The 27,976-nt window shown below is 32.6% G+C and overlaps 1 protein-coding gene across 11 annotated transcripts in view; it reads right to left on the reverse strand.

Annotated features, from left to right (window-relative positions):
* CACNA2D1 (calcium voltage-gated channel auxiliary subunit alpha2delta 1) overlaps positions 1–27,976 on the reverse strand; it is a 506,034-nt gene that overhangs the window by 47,950 nt on the left and 430,108 nt on the right. For 5 of the 11 annotated variants that reach the window (XM_021936120.2, XM_021936118.2, XM_021936116.2 and 2 more), the window contains 9 exons: positions 21,270–21,348; positions 20,331–20,380; positions 19,028–19,117; positions 14,596–14,673; positions 12,654–12,728; positions 12,307–12,381; positions 8,471–8,527; positions 3,654–3,725; positions 1,335–1,406 (listed from right to left, as the gene is read on the reverse strand). In XM_021936120.2, the coding sequence (XP_021791812.1) occupies positions 1,335–1,406; positions 3,654–3,725; positions 8,471–8,527; positions 12,307–12,381; positions 12,654–12,728; positions 14,596–14,673; positions 19,028–19,117; positions 20,331–20,380; positions 21,270–21,348 (648 nt within the window). The remainder of the gene's footprint in view (positions 1–1,334; positions 1,407–3,653; positions 3,726–8,470; positions 8,528–12,306; positions 12,382–12,653; positions 12,729–14,595; positions 14,674–19,027; positions 19,118–20,330; positions 20,381–21,269; positions 21,349–27,976) is intronic. The other 6 variants (XM_021936123.2, XM_021936126.2, XM_021936121.2 and 3 more) reach the window with 2 other exon arrangements.

The following is a 27,976-nucleotide window of genomic DNA, read 5'->3' on the forward strand; positions in this document are numbered from 1 at the left end:
CTGCCAAATCCCTTACATAGACCATTTAGAAAGAGCTTTTGAAAGATATCACCTAAAAATTAGAGTAATATGTATGCACAGAGTTTTAATTGTTTTGATTGTCTATAAAATAGTGAATAGTGATAAAAATTATAGTCACTCATAGAGTAAATAATAACTTTTCTTGAAATACCAACATACATAGAAATCTGGAGTACAAGGCAACATAGTAATTGAAGATTAGCAGTTATATCTATTTACAATAGTGTGTTCATGACAGACATTTTAAAATTCTAAGATAGGAAAACATAGTCTTTAGCTCAATATTTGTCAAAGTTATTTGCAGTAAATTGAAGGGGGAAAAATATCAATGGAAGTTAACAGAAAATTACTTTGTAAGCTGAAAAAAGAATGTGCAAAAGTCTAAGTAAATAGATTTGAAGTTGCAACAAAGACTGAAATGTAAATATACCTCCCTTTGTGTTCTGTAATAGGGACTCATAATGATATTAAAATGAGAAAGGCCATGTGCTAATGAAGGATCATATTCAGATCCTAGCTCACCTTCCACCTAGGGAAGGATCTGATGAGGAATTTCAGAGAAATGTCATCCATCTAAAAAGGATGAGATTGTGAGGAAAAGGATATAGGTTATACATAAAAGCTTAAATTACATTTCCAGGCTCAAAAGCTTCTGAGACCTATATTTTTCAAATACTCAAATGTATAAATGTCTGTATGTACTCCACATCTGACTGATAATAGACATACTCCAATATGATAATAGACATAAATCAATTATTTGTGGGGGTAGTTGTGTTATCACAGGATTTAATTTCAGATGTAAGTGCTGGGAAATTTTAAAGTGTGTAACTAGTAAATGAAGATAAATCAAGCCAGAAACAAGTAAACAAAAAGCTAAAAATACAAAATAATTAATATATGGAACTCAATAATTAGAACATCCACCTAGACAAATCATATAAAACACATAGCTATTAAATATTAACTTCAATTTTGCAACATTGGCATGGTGTAAAACAACATGGCAAAATTATATTGTGCATTCTATTTCTCATAAAAGATATGTAAAATATAATTTCAAGAATATACTGTTAATGTATAAGAAAACATCAAGAAACCTAAAGCAATAGTGTTTTATAAAAAGAAAAAAGAGTTAAAAATACATCTTAGTGAAAATATCCCTCCAGCTAAGAAGTGCTTTAAAAAAGAAAAATTGTTTCCTAGAGGTATCCGTTTTATAATAGTGGATTAATAGAAAAAAGGACAAATTACCAATATCAAATTTTCTTGATATAATTTTTATTTAAGAATAAGCTAGAATCAATTCTTACCTCATCTTGAGATTTAACCAGAGTTCTGAATGTTTTTTCTCCACTTTCCCCATCAATCATCTTATTTCGAATCTAAGAGTAAATGAAACAACTACTTTATTCTAGAAACAAAGCTGACCTGCCAAAGTATGACTGCTAACATGGTAGTTTTTTAAGTTCTTTACTTCATGTAGAACAAATAAAATAAAAATAGGGAGTTAGTTTTACCAGTATCTGCAGTTGTTCTCTGGGAATTTTTTTAAGGTACCACATTATAGTCATTTTACACTGTTTTAAAATTTAAATAAAACATCCTTCATGAAATATTTTCAATCTGTTGGTAGTTTTTGCAACATAATTAATAAAATGAATGGTCAATTATGTTACGGCTGGCCACAGTGGAGTGGAAAGTAGTCACTGAGACACAGAAATGTATATATACAAAATTACATATAACACAGAATGCTTCAAATTTCTGCCTTACACAATCAGTTTCATGTGAGAAAAGATTTTTTAAGAGGACTCTTTATACTTTTTTGTTAGTAATTCTTATATCTGGAGTACAAAAAAAAATCTAAATAAAGGATAGAGAAAACTATAAACACCTATTTGGATTTCAGATAAGAGAGTTGAGTCTCCTTCAGTAGAATACTCCAAATCCTTAAAAATGCAAGGTTGGCCAGGTGCGGTGGCTCGCTCCTGTAATCCCAGCACTTTGGGAGGCCGAGTCAGGCAAATTGCCTGAGGTTGACAGTTTGAGACCAGCCTGGCCAGCATGATGAAACCCCGTTTCTACTAAAAATACAAAAATTAGCCAGGCATGGTGGCAGGCGCCTATTATCCCAGCTACTCAGGAAGCTGAGGCAGGAGAATGGCGTGAACCCAGGAGGTGGACGTTGCAGTGAGCCGAGATTGCGCCATTGCACTCCAGCCTAGGTGACAGAGCAAGACTCTATCTCAAAAAAAAAAAAAAAAAAAAAAAAAGTGCAAGGTCACATTATCCACTAAATATTCCAGTCTACTGGCCATTCTCAGAAGTTTCCTCAACTTATTTTTTATAACTCAACCAGTGATTTACATGTGGCTTCAGGCAACTGCAAATAATAAGTAAACAAACTTGGTGTGATTAAAGGAATAATCTGAAGAATATACGAATGTGTGATGTATCTAATTTCAAATAATTGGGTCTGAAAGGAAGGAGTAGATAACAGCTTCTAATGTAAGTTGAGTGTGCACTTATGAAAAGCTCAAAAATAATAAAGACTTTACTATGAACCAGGTCTTTTGCTAAGTCCTTTCTATATATTATTTCATTTGATGACTATTACTAATTGATTTAGAAGAAACTGAGGCTTGGAGAATATAAATAAGATCATTTTGGTCACTCAGTGGAGTGACAGCCCAGACACCAAGCTTATCCCTATTACTTTATCCTACTTTATTATGTCCAGTACTTTACAACAAACATTATTAATCACCTAAACACCCTAACACGAGGCCACAGTCTAGGGTAATTAAAGTAAATTAAATTCTATTGTTCTACAATTAAAATACACTATAACAAGTTATAAAAGAAATATGATGGCCTTTGCAAAGGAGTTAATCCATCTGGAAAAATCCTAAAAATCTGGAATCTGGAATGCAAGAGCCAAGTTCTGCTACTTATTAGCTGAAGAACTGTAGAGAAACTATTTAACTTCTCTGTACCTCAGATGTAACATCAGTACAACAGATATTATAGTGTGAAACAATAATAGCAAGACCAATTTCCAAGCCTCTTGAGAATCCATGACTAACATATATCATATACTTAATGTTATTTATTATTTATTTTATTTTTCTTATTAATACTCTCATTATTATGGAAGACTCTCTCAGAGGAGGAAATAATGCAATTTTGCTTTTGAAATAAAATAGATTGCTGAGTAAAATGTATTAAGGCAAACATGGCAGCTTCTCTCACACTACTCCTTATGTGTTTGGGTGGTTGGATTCCTTCCAAGTCTTTTTTCAATACTATAGCAACATCCTCCATCTCTATGAGTTTTACTGACGTCTACAAGATAAATTTGTATTAGAAAAGTGAAAATATGTCTACCTTTAGAAAGAGAAAGAACACTAAGGTCAAATCCAACTTAAACATTCATACCTTTTCATATGATCTTTTGGATAGGAAAACCCAGGATCTAGAAAATTTTAATGACACAGAACATTCATCTTTGTGTACACAGTATCTAACAGACAAGCTAACACATTGTAGCTGTTCAACAGATACCTGTAGAAGGAGTGCACAGCAACATCTGACCTGAGGAATTGTTTAGTCTTACTGATTCCACTCACCTCCACTTTAATATCATTCTCTAACTCTGCATCAAGGAAATCCAATGTTACTGGCTCCTGAGATTTGGGATTCTACACAGAAAACAATAATAATTAGGTACACGTAACATTATACAATGATGCTGTGTATAAAACAATTCAATGGGTATTTATGAAATTAATTGTGCAAAAATTACTTACCTAGGATACAATAACTATCTAAAGGTATCTTCTTTCATTCATATATATATATATATATATATAATATATATAGCTTACATATATAAAAGCTAGAGATTGAGCTTTCAGTGCAGGCAATCTTAATTAATAACCAAGTGAAGAGAGTCTCATTTTGAGTGGTGTATTTGATACTGCATTTCTAATCACAAGCTCTTTGGGCACACTACTTTTGAAGAATCATTCACAACTTCCTTTTCATTAATTAGCATGGGAAAGGGGCAAAATATAGCCATTTGGATAACTTATTTGGCCATAAAACAATGGAAACATGTAGGCATACTTTTAAAATTTGTAAAAAAAAAAAAAAAAAAAAAAGTGTATGATAAAATGTTTTAAAATTACGTTTACATTTGCCAAGTAAAACATTCTATTGGACCTGTTCTTCCTTCTGAAAGTGTATAAAGAAAAGGTGCAAGTGTGCTTCATATATTTCAATCTAATAAATTTTATATTTTAATAATTCAAATGACATCAGAATGCGTAAGATAAACTTGTGGTTGTCATAAAGATTTTAAGATTAGCTATTATAATTAAAGTCTTACTAGGATAATAACCCCTGGGTTCACTGAATACTATTTCCTATTGCTTCTTCTTGCTGGTATATAATAATAAATAAATAACACTGGGGAATAAGATAAATTCTTATTTATCGATATCATTATATAAAATGATACTGTTAGTCTGGCAAATTTACCTCATATTTTCTCAATTGCAAAATGAAGATTCATTGAACTATTTGATAAACAAAATACAGTTAATTCCTCTATAACTTCCTAAGTAATGTAACATGTCATACTAAAACTTTAAAGCTTACTAGACCAATAAAATCATAATAGGTATATGTAATTTATAATTGCAAAATTTTATAAATTGAATTTTTAATTTTTATTAAAATATTACCTAAATCTGATAACTAGATACCAGTAACAAATGCAAACTATGCTGGATTAGTGCAAAGGTCATTCAAACTTTAATAATATAAGCCTCACAGGCTCTTTCAAAAGATATTCGGATCATCACTGTTTTAAGCACTGTTTTAGGAAGAAACTGACCAAGACAGTTGCAATAAGTAAAAATGTACTAAAATTAAGCATATCTTATCAAGATGCTGAATGACATAGTATACATGGCAAATATTTACTGACAAAAATGCCTTCTTTCTTCAAAGAGTAATTCCACCTAAAGATGAAAATTTTTTATTGCTATGGTTTTTGATAAATGAACATTCTTAAAGGCAAATTTTAAAAAACAGCCATGTCTGGCACTTTAATTGAAAAAATATTCACTGCTTAAGTAGTCTATCGCTATCATCAGAAGATTCTAGAATACTGAAAATAAGTATTAAATTTTTCAAAGGTGAAAATGCTGACCAGTATTGGTAAGCTACTGATGACATCTTACTGCCTGAAAAGGAAATACTCATTTGAAATCTAGTGTATTTTAAAAGAAGAAGAAAAAAGCCAATGTTGAAAATCCTTCTAATTTCTTTGTTAAAAAATGAAACCTAGGAAGTCCCTAACAAAAGGATACTCTAAAGTTTACAATATTATTCAGCATTGCTCATTTAATGTCCCATGAAATAAACCGTCTTCACACAAACACCGTATCAGCATTAAAATTTTAACAAACTCACTGCAAAACAAAGTCAAAATAATGAAAATAATAAAAAGTAAACAGAAATAAGAGTATTTATCTTACATGCAATGGATAATGCATAGCATGACCAGACCCAAACAGCATGCATGGAGGAGGCATTATCAGGAAGAATTGGCAATATGAAGATCATGTCCCAATCCAGCATACAAAGACACAGAGAAGAAAATGAAATCATAAAAGAAAAACCTCAATGCATAACTTGTACTTTTAAAATAGCAATCTAGCTGACCATTTTTTTAAAAGATCCATCAAGGGCATGGTGACTACAAAATTCAAAAGCGTAATGTTTCAATAAGAAAGCACCAAGAGAGGCTGAAGAACTGGAAAATAGTCTCGCATACCCATTATTTTTGTTTGATATTTAAAATACCTAGTATTTCTCATTTGCAAAATGTGGATATCAATGGAAATAACTACCATACCATTTGTGGAAACAGAAGAATGCAAAGTTAACAAATTTTAAATTGAAATAATTACTAGATAGTATTACAAATGATACTTAGTTCAAAAATATCCTTCAAATTGAGGAGTCTTGTGTGGTTGCTAGTTTGCCATTTAGAGTTTTCTTAGAATGAAAACAAAAATAAAACAAACCATTTTCAGGTTGTTTATTTTTTAATTATATTGTTAAGAGTTACATGCAATATTTGAGGTTGCTGCAAAAACAAAAATTCACTAAAATGCACATGACTGCAAACGTATAAGATAATACATAAAAAGAAACATGCAAGGATAGTAACAAAATAATTTACTATATCAAGAAAGGCATAAACATAATTTTAAACTTTATAGGAAATTATAAAAGATATGAAGACTTTCATATGCAACAATATGAAATTCAATTTGTTCTAAAATTCTAGCACTGGAAGGGAGTTAAAGCTTCTCAACTAGTTCAGTGGCTCTGCACTTTAGAACTCCATGGGGAGCTTTAAAAATTTACTATTTAGAGGCCAGGCACGGTGGCTCATGCTTGTAATCCCAGCACTTTGGCAGGCCGAGGCGGGTGGATCACGAAGTCGAGAGATTGAGACCGTCCTGGACAAGGTAATGAAACCCCGTCTCTACTAAAAATACAAAAATTAGCTGGGCATGGTGGCCAGAAGCTGTAATCCCAGCTACTTGGGAGGCTGAAGCAGGAGAATCATATGAACCCGGGAGGCAGAGGTTGCAGTAAGCTGAGATCATGCCACTGCACTCCAGCCTAGCGACACAGTGAGACTCATCTCAGAAAAAAAAATAAATAAAATAAACGAAACAAAACAAAAACGATTTAGAGGCCTGGTGCCATCACTGCCAAATTAAATCAGAATTTTCAGAGGATGAGGCAGGGAACTGACATACATATTTAATTTCCTAGGTGAATATACTGTGTAGGATGGAAACTAGTGACTAGTTCAATTCTCCTGCTTTTCAGATGAAGAAATTGAAGCACTACAGGATTTAGTGGAGTGCTCAAGAACAGTGTTGGCTATTAGAACCAAACTAGCACTCAGTTCTACTACTTCATAGCTTATCCATCTCTTCTTAATGACATATTATCTCTTCGTTTTAATGTCACCCACTTTTTTATGTATTTATTCATTTTTTTTTTTTTTTTGAGATGGGTCTCGCTCTGTCACCCAGCCTGGAGGCAGTGGCACAATATTGGCTCACCGCAACCTCTACCTCCCGGTCCAAGCGATTCCCTGCCTCAGCTTCTCGAGTAGCTGGGACTACTGGCATGTGCCACCATGCCTAACTAATTTCTTTTGTATTTTTTTATTTTTATGTTTTAAGTAGAGACAGGGTTTCACTATGTTGGCCAGGCTGGTCTTGAACTGCTGACCTTGTGATCCGCCCTCCTCAGCCTCCCACAGTGCTGAGATTACAGGCGTAAGCCACCGCGGTTGGCCTTAATGTCACCAACTTTTTTAAAGAAATGGTAGGCTTACCTATAAAATCTTTTTTTTTTTTTTTTTTTTTTTTTTTTTTTGAGACTGAGTCTGGCTCTGTCGCCCAGGCTGGAGTGCGGTGGCCGGATCTCAGCTCACTGCAAGCTCCGCCTCCCGGGTTCACGCCATTCTCCTGCCTCAGCCTCCCGAGTAGCTGGGACCACAGGCGCCCGCCACTTCGCCCGGCTAGTTTTTTGTATTTTTTAGTAGAGACGGGGTTTCACCGTGTTAGCCAGGATGGTCTCGATCTCCTGACCTCGTGATCCGCCCGTCTCGGCCTCCCAAAGTGCTGGGATTACAGGCTTGAGCCACCGCGCCCGGCCTAAAATCTTAAATAATGTTGAACATCCTTTGAAATTCTGAAATTCTCTTGCTAAGCTGTGGGAAGTATCCTTTTATGCTGATTATTAATAGTTTTACTGTGCATATAGAAATATTGCATACATATGATAACGGAAGTTTTGTTGCCAAAAGGAAAAGCTTTTGCAATGAGTTTGCCAGGTAATAAAATTCACTACTTATTTGCACTTTGGTACATTTTTAATTAGCTAAGGGAAATTTCTTTAATGTCTAACCCCAAATTACACTTTTTAGAGGTTTTGGCTTAAAATCTGTGGCTTATGGCAACTGTCACATAGGAATTGTATTTTATTTCCACTTAGAAGTAAATTTACAAGCAAATTGTTAGGATCACATGAATTTGACATTAATTTTATAATTTTAATAACAAATTTATTTTTAGAAGCCATCTCTTTATGATTTCTCTGATTATTAACCTGATTCCATAATTGACTTTGCAATCTTTAGTTAGCCAATACATACCCTCTACCATTATTAATAACATTTTTGCTCTGGTTTATTAAGAAATGATGCTCATCTCCATTTCATGCTCTGGAAGCTTGATGTCAGGAAAGGCAGCTTTAATTATATAAGCTTTAAACAGAAGCTTAATCTCAACTCGGATTTAGCAAATTTGAAAGCACTGTTAAATCTACCTTCATTCACCGTTACCTGGACATTGGGTCTCCTTTTTCTTAAATTAACTGTTGGTATACCTACACCAATAGGCTGAAGCAACAGAAAAATGGTAATTCATCATACTACATATCAACATAGGTAGGGGTTCTATCCTATAATCAATTTTCCTCAGATATTTCCTTGATTGGAAAAAGGTCTAAATGATAGATTTAGAATTCAAAGTATTTGGTAGGTATGGAGTTCATGAGTCAATAAAATAAAAATTTAAAAATATCTTCAACGAATAAAAACTGTTACATGAATAGTCATTTTTAAGAAAAATGACTATTATTTTTCTTTTTCTAGAAAAGTACATATTTGGGAAGTGGGAAAAAAGGTTGTTTGTCTCAGATTAGTTTTCCATCGATTTGACCAAAAAAAGAAAAAAAAAAAAAAAGAAAAAGAAAAGTAACAATTGTTAGAATTTACACGACCCAAATATAAATACTTTTAATGTCCATCCCTCGATTTATATGTTGAAATCCTCATCCCCAGAGATGACGGTATCCAAAGGCTTTTGGGAGGTGATTAGGTCCTGGTTGGTGGGTCCCTCCTGAATGGGATTGGTGCCCTTATAAAAGAGGCCCTAGAGAGAAACGTCTCACCCCTTCTCCTCCGTGTGAGGTTAGAGTGAGAAGATGGCTGTGAATAGGGAGGCAAACCCTCACAGAACACCAATCTGTCCAAGCCTTCATCTTGTACTTCCCAATTTTCAGAACTGTGAGTTACTAAATTCTGTTTATAAGCCACCCAGTCTATGGTATTTTGTTATAGCAGCCTGAATGAACTAAGAAAATTATATGATATTAAAAAGTTTTAATGTTTAATATTTGTGCCTTTGTTTTCTGAAGTGATACCAAATGTTCTATCTGTGGAACTAATGGAGAATGTAACCATAACAGTGTAGATTTATTTTAAATATTAACTTCTCAAACATAGATTATGCACAATTTCCTATACAATACATATTTCTTAGAATTGAACAAAATGAGGTATCTAACTAAGTAGACCTAACCTGGTTATTTCAATGACACAAAATGGAAGAAAGTTAAAATGCTTTTTGTAATAAAGCAGAATATATAATTCAACACATGTCAAAATGTGGTCATGCTGGTAAAAGTACAAGCTTAGAAAATGTTATGAGTCCTTAGAAATTAAATATGTGAAAAGTCCGTAGCTATTTTATTTAATGATATTCTGGGGGCTTTTAAAGAATACTCATCTACAAAAAAACCTTCACTGAAATATTTTTAATTAAGGTTCCATATCAGGAGGAAAACACAGGCATTGATCAAAAAATACTTGCATAACATTAGACTTTCACCTTGTTAAATAATAATGGCTGCTATAGATAAGCATTATTTTTCTTCACTTGTATTAATGAATTTCTGATAAAATAATTAAGATTAATTTTGTTAGTATACTGTCACCATATGTTCCTTTGTATTTGCGTATTTCTAAAGCAATTATCTTATGCTATGTCATCCTTTTATGAGGTCTTGTATCAATCTGTATAGCGTCCTCCTTTAGCCACAAAACGGAAATCATAATATTTACTGAGTTAATGATGAGAATTCACAAGCATATTTAATTCACAAGCATGAACTTCAGAAATAAAGAATAAACTGATATTCAGAATAATTTCTTTTTCATGGTGTTCTGAAATAGTATTTTTGGAGATGTCTTTCTGTTACATATTAATATTTGCTTTAGTAAAATCCAAATATAAAGATATGAAAAGCTAATTTATAATATGGAAGAAAAATATCAGTTGGGCTTTAATGAAGTTGCTAAAGAATTTGTTTTCTCTGTACTATTATAAATTTTAGTGAATTATTTCAAATATGAACCAAATATAGGTTAATGTCATTCAAATAGTAATATTTTCTACATAAATATTGGTTATTAGTGGAATGTAGAAAAGAAAAAAACTTCAAATTATTACTTCTCTTTGACTATGAAAACCACCTAAACTGTTACAGCCATTAGATGGTAGATTTATACATATATATCTCTCCATCATATATGCATTATTGTCCTTATTCTTCTTTTTGTCTATGATATATTTTAGTTCCTTTGGGTGAGGGTTAAGGTTTATAATTATAAAACTAGAGATCCTTCACACTCACCCTTCATCACATTACACTTTTTTTTTTTTTTTTGAGACGGAGTTTCGCTCTTGTTGCCCAGGCTGGAGTGCAATGGAGTGGTCTCGGCTCACTGCAACCTTCGCCTCCCAGGTTCAAGAGATTCCCCTGACTTAGCCTCCTGAGTAGCTGGGATTACAGGCAAGCACTGCCACGCCCGGCTAATTTTGTATTTTTAGTACAGACAGGGTTTCACCATGTTGGCCAGGCTGGTCTCGAACTCCTGCCCTCAGGTGATCCACCTGCCTCGGCCTCCCAAAGTGCTGGGATTATAAGTGGGAGCCACCGCACCCAGCCCACGTTACACTTTTATTACTTTTGAATTACTTTAGTTAGGGGAAATTTAATTGAAAATACACTGTATATACAAAGCCCAAACAATAATACTGCAAAATTATAAAAAAAAATTAAGATATAAAAAGATAAGTTTTCAAGCTATAGCAAAATCATAGGATGATTAGCCAAACATAAATTACTCTTTTAAGAGGAATTTAACAGGTTATGCTTTTAAAGAGCTGTGGTAGTTTAATAATAATATGAAAAAGTACTTATGCAACATTTATATTAAAATAACACATTTAGCATAACTAGGGTGATCAACAGCTACATGTGCTACAAGTAATTATATGATGAATTTGATATGGAAATAAGTTCCAAAGTCAGATAAATTAAAGTAGACATCAGTTATAAAATGTAATATTATTTAATGTATTAAAATAGATAATTAATGTATTACATTTAATGTAGTTTTGCATTCAATATCAATAGTTCTCTTATGGATTTGAACAATATTTAAATGACACAACTGTGTGTATGTTCACACACTTGTGGTATATTCTAATATATGGCTAACATTACATATCCATGACTCGGGAGAAAGAAGTAGTATGCATAAGTCTGCATGGTTTAAAGGATCTTCAATATTATCTTCAAAGTTAAGCAATAACTAAACAGATGCTTCTAAGGTTACAATTATAAGACTTTGATTAATTTTATGTCTAAATAAATTTTGCTATTAATGCCCTGTGAAGCAGTTCATGAAGAGTGAAATGAGTTGTACAAGATAATTGATGAAAATATCTTGAGAAAATAGGCATAAAAATTAAGATAATATGGTTCATCGATGGCATTTTATCTCTTTCAGATTAACTTGCTGATTAATAAATATTTCCCATTTCTGAAGCCCATCTCATGAATTTTACTTATTCAATCTCTTACATCTCTTTACAGGCCTGTCCTAAAGTAAAAGGAAAACCATTCTGGGAGATGGAAAGCAGAGTTAATTACTAGAAGAGAAGGGCAATAGAAAATGTGACCTGGACATAGACGAACATTACTAATATTTATCAGGTTCAAACTCATGTCTGGAGCAATATCCTTTATTATCTTACAGCCTTAAAATCAAAGTCAGAAGTGGGATGCATGAAATTGAGGCTCAGTGGGTGATAATGGCTGTCTTTGAGATAAAAATACTAGTGCAGCTAAATTGGTAACAGAAAATGAAAACTGCTTTCACTCTTTCATATATTATGATGTGTTGTCTTGTCATCTAAGAGAGCCACGTTACAGACTGTACTTTGATATTTAGTGTTATATAGTAAATTTTAAAACAACAATCCTATTAAGAACATTAGTCATTAATTCTACAAAACACTAACCAGTGTAAACAAATTATATACCGACCTTTGGCTGAAGATTTGGATGTAATAAAACATAACCATTAGGATCGATTGCAAAGTAATACCCATTGGGGCATAGCTGGAAAAGAAAAAATATAAGCTTAGATATGCCTGAGTCACAATTAGAAATCTATATTCTTTTAAATACATAATGTATTAAATACACATTTTATAGTATGTTGAAAGATAACATGGAATCATTTTATTTTAGAGATGCTTTTAACCATGTAGTTCCTTTGCTAAGATAACTGCCCATAATTTTTGAGAATTACCTAAGTGCTTTGTGGCCAAGCTAAATTAGTACAGAGTTCTAAACTAGAAAGGGTATCAAAAGAGCAAATTTCATCTTACTGTAAAACGTGGTGTCAGTCTTTTAATATCTTCCAAAGACACATCTACCCCCATCACACCAAGAATCAGCTGGTTCTATAATAAGAGAGCAAAAATGGCATTTTATATCAAAAATTTACATATTTTTACACAATTATCATATGCTCATATTTTGCTGGCATTATGGTTATATTCCATATTAGTTTAAATGTATATATAGAGTGAAGCATTCTTACTGTCAATTTACAAGGATTCTCAGCTTTGTTTCCTACAACTTTATCATCATTATCATTTACCTTAGCAAAGAAAATCTAGATAATTGAGGCTAAAATATATAAAAGATAAATAAAAATGTTTGACACTTCTTGTACCCTTTTCTTCTAATATTTATTTTCACTGCTATCGTACAGTCAGCGCTTATCGCTGTGTGTCTATGTATGTGAGTTTAGACTGACTTTATGGTTTACTATAATTAAGAAGCCACAAGAATGTCCAGCTTAAAGATTAGACAATATAGAATAAGAACACATTGGATTTTTGCTGCAGATAGTTCCTGCGTATGTAACTATCCTGAAAGTATGTGACCATATTGGTGATAAAATCCTAAAAACACTATTTCTAGTCGCGGCTAATAACTTCTATATACCAAGCAACAGGCATCACAGTTTTAGGTGCAAGTAGAGGAGATTTGTGGCAAACTGCCATCATGATCTTCCATGGGACATAAAGATGGAAATTGTGTTAAAATTTTGAGTCCAAAATTGTTGTTTCAAATGGAATTATATAAATTATAAAATAATAAATTTGAAATGTGCTTGCAAAAAATTATAAAATCTAGTAATTACAAAAACATTTAAACTTTGTGGAGGTACAGATAGAGTAAGAAAGTTCTGTCAATAACTATGCTCTTTTCCATGAACCAATCCTAGTCTGAGCAAAAACTTCCCAACTGGAGCAATCTCTTAGTTCACAGTGAGATTTCTGAACACGTATGAGAAAGTTAGAGAGTTACTCTTTTATGAGTTACAATATTTAGAACCTGCAGATAGTTAAGAATGGTCATGGGCCCCCAAAGAGAAATAACTGTTTTCTATGGCCTCCTTATTAAAATAAGGAGTTCAAATGAGATATATAATAACTGATCAAACAATGCTTAACTGCAACAGACTTCATGAAACCATAAACTGGAAATAAATATTCACTCAAATCAAGTATATCATCTATATTATAAAATCAGTCTCTAGTATTAAAAAACTCTTAACTTCAAAATCTCAAATTCCTTCTGAATCAAACTAAAAAACTGGAATGCAATCCTATTTAAAATCAAAAGCATTTAACAAATAAGACATAATAAGTATAAGATACGTATTTTTTAGAACTTTTAAATAGGCATTTTACTGCAGTGACCAAAAAACCAGTGCTATAAAAATTAAGCATTCTATGACATTATTCTTCTTGTACCCTAAAATAGAAAAAAATAAAGAGAAATATTAATTTAAATCAGATCCTTAAGTTACAAGATAATTTTTTAAAAGCTACTGTTTGGGAGTTGGGGAGGAATGATTTAATATACCAATGTACACCTGATACAAACATCACCATGCTTTTGGTCTTTGGATTTTTCTTTCTAAACTCCATTAATATCTCAGATGGATTCTTAAAATGTACACACAATATTACTGTCCATTTATCATATAATTACTCCCAGAGTCTGACTCTGTGTTCTCATCAGGTCATAGTTAAGTGGAGTTAAGCTGAATCTTGGCTCTAGGGCAACAGAGAGTTTGACCTGCATTTCCTTTTTCCCAGGTGGTTATCGCATAGGCAGCTGTTGCCTTTGACCTCTGGCCTCACAAGACAGTTACACTGCATGTATTTTCTTATGGAAATATCTTATCCATGTTGAGCTTCAACGTCACAGTTTGTCATTTATTATTATTAATTTTATCAATTAACTTTTAACCTTTAAGTTTGTCTTATTTTCAAATTGGCCGGTTATGTTGAAGACCGGAAGAGTTCCAGTAATGACAAGTCCCAGTTCCTAAAAATAGATTCAGAGAGAAAGGGCAAATTAAAATTACAATTTAAGCTTTGTCAGAGTGCATTAGCCTTTGATATCTGAGACTGCATTTTCTAGTTACTTTACAAAGAGCCAAAAACATTAGTAACTCATTTTGAATATCTACTAAAATTTATTTTTAAAGTATCAATGAAAATATCTTGGAGAAAATTAGGACCTACTAGGCAGCTACTGAAGCATGAAACATTTAAAATAATACTCTAAGATAACTTTAAAAATAATCAACTTACACAACTGGTCAACACCTGTATGCATTTCAGTAACTCTCTGTCCTCCCCCTTTTTAATAGTGATAGTTCACCTAATATCAGGGCCTCCATAAGCACAGTGATAATAAAATATTATTTTAAGTGATTTACTTAGCTTCCCTTTTTGTAGCCTCATGCTTAATTTTTTTATGCCCTAAGCCAAAGACTTCATGCCAAATGACAAATGTGCAGTTGAATGGCATGATAAATAAAATAAACATTCTATTGATACTGCATATCTGTGATATTCTAAGTACGTGTTATTCTTCAGAAGAAGCAATACTACTTCTAAGTAGCCCCCAAAATAAGCAGTACTTTTTGACAAGGTAAAATGATGAAGAAAAGACAACTGAAAGCATCAAATATAAAAGTCTAGTCTGAAGAGTTTAACATAATAGAAATAATGCCATCCTATTAATCGGCACATAATTTAATATATTAAATGAATTCATAGAGATTAGTTGAAATAAACTGATTTTCAAGTCAGAGTTTGCTTTTGTTACTGACATCTATATCCATTATAATTTTTAGCCACTATTTCATGTCAAAACTACCTGTTTATCAAAATCACTCTTTAAAATAATTTTTAAATTGTTTGAAATTTTGAATTTGCTAAAATGAGAAAATATTATTAATCTTCTCACAAATAGTGATTCCAAATCCAAAGTTCATGAACTTGGAACAGAGTTCTGGAATCAGAACCGAGTTCATAAAGTTGGATTTGGAATCATTATTCATTAGAACATTAAAAATTTTATTAATATCAGGGAGCAAATGTTGTGGTATCAGGTTGTGGTTCATAATTGGGCACATAGGAGGCCCAAATTCAATGGGAATGATGAATGAATTACGGAGGAGAGACAATAATAGAGAAGCTTCCAGCAGACCAAAATACCAAATTATTTGCAACAAATACAACTAAGGAAACAACGAAACATATTTGGGTGCATGATGATTGACATGGTTTGGTTGTGTTCCCACCCAAATCTCATCTTCAATTGTTGTTCCCATAATCCCCACGTGTTGTGGGAGGGATCCAGAAGTAATTGAATAATGGGACGGTTTCCCCCATTCTATTCTCATGATAGTAATTTCTCACGAGATCTGATGTTTTTATAAGTGGCTTCCTCCTTTGCTCAGCACTTATTCTCTCTCCTGCCGCCCCATGAAGAGGTGCCTTCCTCCATGATTTTAAGTTTCCGGAGTCCTCTCCAGCCACATGAAACTGTGAATCAATTAAACCTCTCTTCTTTATCAATTACTCAGTCTCGGGTATTTCTTCACAGCAGCGTGAGAACAGACTAATACAATTATATATAATATATGTATTATATATAATACATATATATGAATAGATTAATTCATAAAACTGTATCCAAAAGGTAATTCAGTAAAGATTTGGTGAAGTGTCTCTTAGAGGTATAATCTATATGCAGAGTTTTAAAAATGCTACCGTGGTTTAAGACGAGGTAGATATGGATGTAATCATTTCCTTTGCATTTTTACTGCATACCATTATTTGCTTCTAAAAATGGTAAAATGTAGCCTAAAGTGAGTTACTAGATTACTAACATATTGGATTTAAGATAATTATGAATGAACTCATTGGGACCCAACTTGAATTTTTTCTCCTCATTTATTAAGTAGACCAAAAACTTCTACTCTACTCCTGAGCACTGCATGTGTCTCTAGAAAATAAGAGAGAAATAAAACAAGATTTCTCTACCCTGGAATTTTAAAAATATTTTCTAGAGCCCCAACTCTTGTCATATCTCTTTTTATAAAGAGCTTCACTTTGTCTCCTAATTAAAATGAACCTTCCATAATATTGTCCTAATCTCCCCTTATCACCAAAAATGACCAGGGTATCATTTTTTTGATATACTCAGTGCTCCCCCAATTTTTATGCTATACTCCATTTCTATGGTTTCACTTTTCACCACCAACAGCAAAAATCTTACAGTAATATGACCAGCTAAAATGACTCCATTTTCTTAACCACAATCCACTTTGCCCCAATATTGGCTTCTTTATTTTGAAGTCAGAATTCTTTTTCTCATTATATCCATTATATTTGGTTTTAAAATATATTTACCTTTTCCTTTTTAATACAACTGTTTATTTTTGACCAACATATATTTTTAATCTGCTGTGTGGAGAGATTATAAACAAATAACTAGGAATATATGGGGATCACTTTATCATTTTCAAACCAGTAAAAAGAATGCTGTATGTGTCCAATGAATAGCAAACTCACGTGTTTCTTTCTTTTCTTTTCTTTTTTTTTTACATTTAGTTTCAGCTTATAGCACAGCACATTTAGAACCAACATTTCCTCCTAATGTCATTTGTGCTATCAGTAAGAACCTTACCAGCAATGCAGACATGCTGGCTAATGAACTTCCAGTCAAAGGAAACACAACAGGGCATCATTATTGACTCCTCCTATCACACACTGTCCTGTGATGGATTTGAAAAGTGCAACATTTTGACCACAGCTTTGGATCACTGTGTGACCTTAAGTAAATATGTGATGTCTAAAAGGAACACTGGACAGTCATTTTAAGCTAGGGCTTGAGGTAAGCAAGCTTCATGCTTCATTTTATCTTTCTTAGCGTGCAAGGCTTATGTTAATAGTGCCTATTTTTCTTCTAACTTCCTGTATATGTTTATTTTCTAAAAACCAAATGATAAGTAATTCTAAATGGACTGCATTTTGCCCTGTGGGTTCATCATTACATTTGGAAAAGTAGTAACAACTGATCTCCAAGTACGGAAAAGGGTTACTGAATCAGCATTTATTTTTCAGTTCTTATTATTTTGATTCTCTCCAAATATATTATTTTAGTAAATCATTAATAAGTTCTTCTCATTAAGACTAAACATAAGAATAAAGCTTAAGTGCGATGATTATTATTTATAATTTTCATGTCAGGAAGTAAAAATTACATGTAAACAATTTTCAACTTTGGCCCTATTGACATTTTTGGAGGGATAATTCTTTGTTGTGTGTGGTGGGCAGTTTTCCTCTGCATTAAAGGATGTTTAACAGCATGCCTGGCCTCTATCCACTCAGGGGTGTCCAATCTTTTGGCTTCTGTAGGCCACACTGAGAGAAGATGAATTGTCTTGGGCCACACCTAAAATACACTAATACTAACAATAGCTGATGAGATTTTAAAAAGAGCAAAAAAAAAAATTCATAATGTTTTCAGAAAGTGTAAAAGTTTGTGTTGGGCTGCATTCCAAGCCGTCCTGGGCCACAGGTTGGACAAGCTTGCTCTAGATGCCAGTAGCAACCCCTCCCCTCAAGCCATGACAATCAAAAATGTCTACAGAGTTTTTTCCAAATGAACTGTAAGGGGCAAAAAGACCCCCCTGTTGAGAACCACTGCTTTTAAATATAATGACATATCTTTACTGAAATGTCAGTTGTTCAATGGACAATTTAACATGTGTTGGTTTCACACCAGATGTGATCATCTCAATGACATATTTCCATAAAAAGTCTGAAGTTGAATCTGGCACAAAAGATTATACTAATATATTAAGATGTTTGTGATGATTTTAGTATAGGGTAAAGTTTTTGCCTATCTAACAGCATGTATTCCTGAGTTTTAGCAGATTCAGCTATAGTTGTGGAGGCTAGACATGCTTCTATGCTTCTACTAGCTCCTATACTTTAAAAATACTTTCTTCTAAATTATTGTTCAAAATCTGCAAAAATAGATTCTAGTTCACGAAGACTTTCATCTTTTTTTTTTACGTTAACAATTTAAAAAGTTACTGAAATGCCCATGTGTTCAACATTCCAGGTTGGAAATTCTACATTCTCAATGAAGGGATCAAGTAGACAATAAGCTAACACTTCGTATTTGTAGTTCTCTACTACATACAAATCTATGTTTTTATGTAAATTATGTAAATTCTAGGAAACAGGTCTGTGATATAAGAAATTTGGGTGAGGGTTTAATGAAAAGGAAAACAGAGACATCATCTAGAAAGAAGTAGAAATCATCTGTGTGCTTTTGTTATGAAAGTCTTTGACTGAACAGCTCAACCTCTTACCAATGCATCCAGGTACACATTTGTCCATTGGACTTGCTTAGCTTTGTCTCCTGCTAAAACCATTGGTCTTCCCAAAACATCCAAATATTCCTGTTTGTGAAAAAAAGAAAAAGTTGTGGTTAAAACTAGGAATGCTGTGTTGTAATAAAAATTACAGAGAAAAAAAATCCTAGAGTTAAAAATGAATATAGAACCAAAATTATTGAGACTGAATATATAATCAGTTAATTTCTATTTTGGATACTCCCTAAGTGGTATGGCTACGTATTTTGAATCAACAATATTTGACTTATATTATTTATACAATGTATCTACCCAAGTTTTTTTCCAGTAACAATCAGAACATTGTTTTCTGTGTTACAGCCAATAAGTGAAATACGTTCCTTGTGAATTGTTTCATGTTAATCTGAACTATTTAAGGCTCTGTGATTTACTGCGTGGAATTGCAGAAATTTAAAATCATAAAGCAGCCACATACTTTCTTTCATATCACAGATTGTTTGGCTGAAATTCAAAACTACATTTAAACACATCAAAAAATAAAGGAAATACTGTGCCAAATCTAGACATCAGACTCAAATGCAGCTGCTGTTTCATTTCAACATTCAATGTATTCAGTATTCACTTCCACAAATGCCATGTTATTTATGCTAAATTTTGACTTTGTTTATTTTGTAGATCTTCAACTGTGTTTAAAAAGGAGTAGCAATTTTCATAGTAATTTATGATTATTTTAAAATAATAAATATTTAAATTAACTTAATTACTACATTCTACAAAAAGTTATTTAACAGGCATGATTTCAACTGAATGATGTTAGAAAAATCATCTCCTTGTTGTAACTTTATTTTAGATAGATAAATAGATCCACAGGGGTTATTTGGGAGGTATTTAAGTTCCAACTAGGTCCCTGTACAATTTGTCCAGCATAATTAGTGTTTAATTTTATACATGGTACCTACAATTTGAAGAAACTTTAAAAAATCGTTTGCAGAATCAAGTTCAAATTACATGAAGTGTATTTTTAGAAAATTTGATTTTCTGTATTTTCTATGATATTTTTAACATCTGAGAGTAACAATATACTCATTTTATTTACCTGAGTTTTGGATGTTTGAAAACACTTGCAATGTTAATAAAATAAAACCAATATATCACCAAGATACTCAGTATTTTAATATAAGTGTAATATTACAGATCTTTTCATTCTTACTAATTTTCTCCATATTGAGCATATTTAAACCAGAAAAGAAGTATCTTATACTTGAAAAAAAAAATTTAAACAAGCTTTAAATAATCATACCTGAGTATTGATTCTTATTGCACCAATGGAAGGAATTTCATAATAATAACCTGAAATATACATATATATATTTATATATAAATGTTACTTTATAATAAAGGGCCACAAAATTATTTTATTTTATAAATATTCATAAAGAGTATTTTGAAAATAATATATTTCACTTCAAAATTGAACTAATACTAAAATATCAAAATTAAGAAAATGGTTAATGAATCTTCACAACAAACACACAGGCTTTGTGAAAAATTTCACTACATTTCTTAGTTATTATAAAATAGGTATTATTCTTCTACGAAGGAATAAGAAACATGGAATCATTAAAAATATTTTTTCATTGGATAAATTATTAAAGATACATGATGGATAATTATTATATTTATATAAAATCTTTGCCTAAATATAACTTTCAGAAAAAATTTAGGTTCTTTTTGTTGCCATGGCATCACAGTTCATTTTTCAAATTAATATATTTTTTTCTCAGTAACATCATTCTTTCCGAGTGAAAATATGAGCTCACTGCACAACATTTGAATTATCCTGGAATGCATAAGATTTTTCAAAAACAGTAATTAAACCACCCAGAGAAAAAAATATATATGTCATACTCTCATATTTAAGCTTTATGAAATTCAGATATTGTTTCATTCCTAATTTTTCATGTAAGATTATATCTGATATATATCATTCAGTATAATTCAGTGTAATACATTATTTTATAAATGTGGAAATATAATCAATGTCTGAATTTTCATATAATGTAATGCTAATGTCAAAATTTGTATGTGTTTTCTCTATAGAAACATGTTCATAATCTTACTCTTGCCTGATTCTTATAGAAGTTAGCTACAGCTTTAGCTTATTTTAAATAAGCACACCTAATAACAGCTACCAAAATATTTTTTCTTCTAGTTTACTAGAAGAAAACAGATTTGTTACCTTTGTTTTCACAGGCCATCCACTGAATAGGTCCTCTGTCATAATTGTGTTGACCAACTGAAAACGTGAATACACGTACCTAGATGAATTGAAAAATAGGTATTCATTAGGCTTAATAAAATTTAATTGAATGGCAAAATAAAACAGCTAAAATTTCTATTAAAAAGAGTGTTTTCTGGTTGAATGATACGACAAGAAAAACTGAGGTCAGTAAAGACTTCAGAAAGGGACCAGAGGAAAATCACATAACCTACTGTAAACATAGACTCCAGTTGCTACATTTAAATTTGTACCAAAGTGTCCTCTTGCATATTCCATTCCTCAGGCAGGAGCATGACTAATGTTTCATTCATAGAAAGTACATCTTTCATGGCCAGGCACGGTGACTCACGCTTGTAATCCCAGCACTTTGGGAGGCCGAGGCAGGTGGATCACCTGAAGTCAGGAGTTCGAGACCATCCTGGCTAACATGGTGAAACCCCGTTTGTACTAAAAATACAAAAAATTAGCTGGACCTTGTAATACATGCCTGTAATCCCAACTACTTGGGAGGCTGAGGCAGGAGAATCGCCTGAAACTGGGAGGTGGAGGTTACAGTGAGCCGAGATTGTGCCATTGCACTCCAGCTTGGGCAATGAGAGTGAAACTCGGTTTCAAAAAAAGAAAGAAAGAAAGAAAGAAGGAAAAAAGGAAAGAAGGAAAGAAAGAAGAAAAGAAGGAAGGAAGGAAGGAAGGAAGGAAGGAAGGAAGGAAGGAAGGAAGGAAGGAAGGAAGGAAGGAAGGGAGGGAGGAAGGACGGGAAGAAAGAAAAGAAAAGAAAAGAAAAGAAAAGAAAAGAAAAGAAAAGAAAAGAAAAGAAAAGAAAAGAAAAGAAAAGACATCTTTGAGGTCCAACCTCACTTCACCTGTCTTACATGGTTACACATGTTATCTACATAGCGAGCCACTGCAAAAAAGTTTATTTCCCTATTTCATAGGTATGTAGTAATGAAAAACTATTCAGAAAGGTCATTGTACTTCAAAGTCGCTTAAGGCAATTAAACTCTGTGATGGTTTTCACCATGGAAATAATTAGGATGCACACATATGATTATGTTGTTAGTATATTACTTATTTTCTATAAAAGTTGGCTGACACATGTAAGTAAGCTCCTATGATTTTTAAATATAACCAAAATATTGACTGTTCCTAACATGCTATAAAGTATGAAAATATTTTAAAATCAATGGAGAGTTTTTATAATTTAAGTATTTATTGAAAGCCACTAAATTTAAATAATAGTGTGAAAGTATAAAAGGTAAATTCCATGAGGTCGACCTATACTTAATAAAATGATTTTTTCATATATTGATTTTTACTAATTTAGTAATCTAAGTAAACCAACACTCTCAACCCAACATTTTAGCTATTTCTAAATATAGACGTGCAGAAAATCACTTTTCCATGAGTTCAAATTCCAGTTTGAACTATGTTAAGAGCTTTTCCCTAATTCATGTTGATTGACTATTTGAATGGACATTTTCTAATTGTTTTATGTCTTTTAACTGTTGCACATGATTTCAGAGCACAAATCTCAAAAGAGATTTCACATCTGTTCTCTGTTCTTTCACTGGTCTTGGCCACACAGATCACATTATTACAATCCCTGTCCCCAAAACATACATCAGGGATGTTGCTATTTCATTTGTAAGGTTTTAGGCGAGCCACTCTTACATCATCCAGGTTTGCCTTAGCTGGTTATGTAAGAAGCCACATGATGAACATAATCCGAGTTTTAAATACTTCAAATTGTAAGTATAAATGACTGTTTCTAAGTGAATGATAGAAGTTGGTTTTTTTCTCTCTCTCAATCTATCTTTCTCTCCAGGAATTTCCAATCAAAATGCAATGGTTTCATTTTCTTTAATTCATCAGTTAGGTCATTTTTGGGTCTGTCTATAAATTTCAACGTAGGGTTACTGCTTACATAGTTGAGCTTACTTCTAAATGGAAATATTTTTATAAGCAGGTTGACCACCCTAACTGATAATTCAATTTAAATGCCATACCCTAAACAATCATCAAATTAATTCAAGTCAGGGAAAAAGTCCAGATGCTCCAGAAAGCACTGGGAGTTCTCTCTCACAACTAACATTTGAACCCATACCTCTAATTTTCAACTGAAGCATGGCTTTGTCTAGAAGTTCCTGTTACCACAACAATCATCTAGTAAAACATTTTTCATAAAATACTTTCACTAAAAAAATAAACAAGACTATATGAATCTTATATCTATGTCTCAGAAAGGCAAGCATTTCTAATAACATTGAGGCTACACTCAGATTCACACATATGATTATTTGACTGATGTTATCATTCAAATAGTCCAAATAAACACTAGGCAAAAAAAAAAAAAAAAAAAGCTTGTTGCTTTATTTATTTTGCTATAAAAGTTTCACTTAACTTCTATGTGTTTGCTTACATGGACCCCTCAGAAGTTTTCAAAATTAAGGTATTTGGGATCAGGGCTGGGGGTAGTGCACATTCTGTCAGTTTTAATTATAATTTTTGAAACATGCCAAACTCTTTTTGTTCTTTTTCTCACATAGGTTCTTGGCTACTTAAATGTAAGATGCATTAACTAACTGAATCATTCCCATATCATCAATGTATAATTTGTACCCCTTTTCTCAATTTTCATTTGCCTTGTAGAGATTTTTAAAGACATTATTTTCCTGAAATTTTATTCCAAGTGGTTAGTAAAATCCTAATTGCAAATGCAGCCTTCTTTATAATTTATACAACTGCCTTACCATTACAATATTTACACAATCTAATATACCCAAGATCATTTTGTCTTGGGTTTATGTATATATATGTATATACATACACACACACACAAACACATACGCACACTGGTATTTAATGATTTTATGGATTATATAGATTATCTTAGAGCTTTCTATAATGATCTTATAAATATATATTCAGTTGAGAAAAAAGTTTAATATAAGTCATTCAAAACTTAGGATCTACTGTAGTGCCTTACACACATTCTTCATATGACAGTAAAAAAATTAAAATAAAAAAATTTCATTCCTTAGTGCCATACTTGTCTTTTCTTTGTACATTTAAGCTAATTCCATAAGAATTTTAACTTCATTGATTTCATAAACATTCACATTACATATTGTATAGTGTGTATACATAATGTATTGGTTAAGTTTAAAGTAATTTTTGTGTACACAAATTTCTACTTGGAATTGTAAATGGTTTCATTTCTCCTATTCCATACTATACTACTGCCACCATGTGGAATAGTCAATGAACTAAATTCCAGATGCTAAAGTCCATAGAGGTGATTGATAACCCGCTTCTTCTATTTTTTTTTTTTTAATTCTTTAAACTTACAGTTCTTGTTTAGCCATAATTTTGGAGTTATAGAAAAATAAAGTGATTTCTTCAAATACGTACAATTAAAAATTTAAGGTAAATTACATTCTCAAAGATGTGTATTTGTACAGTTCTTTTAAGTACATTTGCATGGTCTTACATAAAAACAAAATGACATATAAAAATAACTCAAAATGCTTAACTGGTAGTCACACAAGCTAAATATTTCATCTTAATTCTCACTTAAGCAAATCACTTACATGAGAGTATATCTACATCCGGGCTAAGGTGACTTTTGTGGAGAAAAAAATTCCTTTACTCATGCCTAGTAGTATATTTATAATCACAACACTAGGTTCATATAACAAATGCAGATGAAATTTTTCTGTTCTGAGTAAAATGTTCCTAGAAAATTAACTAAATGTTTCTCAACATGTATGATTTTAGATAGGTTCATCTTTCAAAATGTTCACTTCTATGAAATTTTCATCATAGAGCCACATGAGACATATACAATAACAGATGGCTTTGACAAATATTTTTCGTAATGCTGGAGTACAGGTCTTCAACAGAAATACAGTGGGAAGCTAGTATTGAATAGATGTTGGATTGGGTTTTAAAAGTACCAAGATTATACAATTTAGCATCTATTGTAGTACATTACTCATCAATGGAAACAAACATTTGTTAAATGAAGAACAAGTGAATAGACACTTGAGTGGTTTCTACTTCTTACCAGAGGGATCTAAGATAGACTTTGATGTTATCCAACATATCAATAAGTTCATTACAGTATGTGGTAAGAGCAGGACAAAAACTGGGCTATTAGTTGTCTTGCATTTTGCAATTTGGGCTGTTTCACTATACTCATATCATCATACATTCTTAATCTTTTTATTTAATGCGAAATAAGCAGATATCCTTACTGGAGGTAAACAACTATTTTAGGCAAAATAAAGTGTACTTAGTACACTTATTTATGTACTATGTTATTCCTAGAAAATAAAAAAAAATTCTTATAATTCTGGATTCATGCATAGTTATAGAATTGTAAAAGCAGTAATTTGGAGAGCAGACAATAAAATTAAACTTAAGGCCAGGTGTGGTGGCTCATGCTTATAATCCCAGCACTTTGAGAGGCTGAGGTGGGTGGATCACTTGAGCTCAGGAGTTCGAGACCAGCCTGGGCAACACAGTGAGACCCCATCTCTACTAAAAATACAAAAATTAGCTGAGCATGGTGGATTACACCTGTAATCCTAGCTACCCTAGGGTGCTGAGGCAGGAGAATCACTTTAACCCAGGAGGTGGAGATTGCAGTGAGCCTAGATCACACCACCGCACTCCAGTCTGGGCAACACAGTGAGATTCTGTCTCGGTTGCAGGTGGAGGGGGTGGGGGTGGAAATAAACTTAAAAATTAAATTCCTGGCCAGGTACAGTAGCTCATGTCTGTAATCCCAGCACTCTGGGAGGCTGCGGCAGGCAGATCACGAGGTCAGGAGATCAAGACCATCCTGGCCAACATGGTGAAACCCTGTCTGTACTAAAAATACAAAAATTAGCTGGGCATGGTGGCGCACACCTGTAATCCCAGCTACTTGGGAAGTTGAGGCAGGAGAGTTGCTGGAACCCGGGAGGCGGAGATTGCAGTGAGCTGAGATCACACCACTGCACTTCAGCCTGGCCACGGAGCGAGACTCCATCTCAAGGAAAAAAAAAAAAAAATTCTTATGGCCCTATGGCTTTTTAACATAGTTATAAACTTATATAATTTTACTTTCAGTTGTTTCAAAAACTAATTTTCCTCTGAAAGGAACAATAATTCAATAATTCAAATTTGGTATTACAGCTCTGGCCTACTTGATTTGAGAAGATTTTTAAGTAACAGCAGTTTTGGCTATTTACAATGTATTACTGATTTGTTCCTTATATACCACTGATTTTAACTTTATCCTACAGTTCTGACTTCTGCTACTCTGTTTTTGTTTTGTTTTGTTTGAAAACTAAAATACTTGTCTTCAATTAAGAGTTCTCCAAAGCCACAGGGTCAACCTATTTTAAAAAGCCATAGGAATTTGTTTCCCAGCAGAACCCAGTTACTGGAAACTGTCACCTCAACAATTATCAGTTACCCAGAGTTCAACTTTAATTTACAATAGGCAAATCTCCAAAGAATAATGGAAATTAGTCTATGAAGAAAGCCAATAAAACTAAAATAAAAACTTCAGCCTTCGAATCATGTTAGAAAAATGAAGTCAGAAATAGGTTTTATTAATCTACTCTGTGTACTAAAATTTTTGGCATTAAGCCTATGAAAATACTAGATTGGATGGAATATTTTAGGATACAATTCTACTGTGGTTTCCATAATTCACAAAGACATCAGAATCCAGAGCATTTGACAAGTCTATATCTCCAGTTTTATAGCATTATGTAATAAATAGAAGTGTCCAAATTCACCTTTCACACTTTATTTTATAAAGCCCAAGGATCTGAAAGTTACTTGCAGCCTGCAAAGTTCTGGCGGTCCACCTTAGCCTGTGAAAGCTGTGAGGAGTAGATCCCTGTGGGGAAGTTCTGGCTGTCTGACTTGAAGGCAGGCTCCTGGGTGGGCAAATTATGATTAGCATAGCCACTGAGCTGCTCAGAGAAAGACACAGACAGATGGCCAGTCAGGAGCATTCTGCGTGAGGTTACGGAATTCAGACTGTAGATTACCATCTTGACTCTGCCACTTAGTAGCCGTACGACTTTCAGCAAGTTACTTTACTTTTCTGATTTTGGATTTCTTATTTCCAAAACGGGGGTGATGTTACCATATGATATTATTATTATATCATATGATTATTCCAGTTGTAAATGAAACAGTAATATAAGGCATTAATATATGGAATTTATAAGCTCTGTGTTAGCTATGGTAATGAAGATGATGATGACACCAATGTTTGTCTTTTATAGTCAAACTGTTAGTATTAAATGAGGTAATATTTTCCATTAGTGTGTCTTTAGCCTTTTATGCCTCAAGAGGAACCTAAAATAACTCAAAATAACACCTTCCTAGATAAGCAAATTTGGTGTGCTTTATCATACTTAGCAACAAACTCTGATGAAAAGGGGTCAGTATTTTCTAAATGCCATTATGTCCACATAAGATGTATCTATATGAAATTTCCCGTATTTATTGTAAATTTACAAATATGGCTGACACATCTGCTAGAGGGTCTGACGGAGACAAGAATTTAATCAATGTCTGTTGAATTTGTTCAAGTGAATGAAACAGAAAAACTGTTTTATAAAGGACAACAAAGTGTAGTAGTCATGTAAGTTTTGCAC

The sequence above is a fragment of the Papio anubis genome, chromosome 4 (genome assembly GCF_008728515.1).
Source record: "Papio anubis isolate 15944 chromosome 4, Panubis1.0, whole genome shotgun sequence".
NCBI lineage: Eukaryota > Metazoa > Chordata > Mammalia > Primates > Cercopithecidae > Papio > Papio anubis.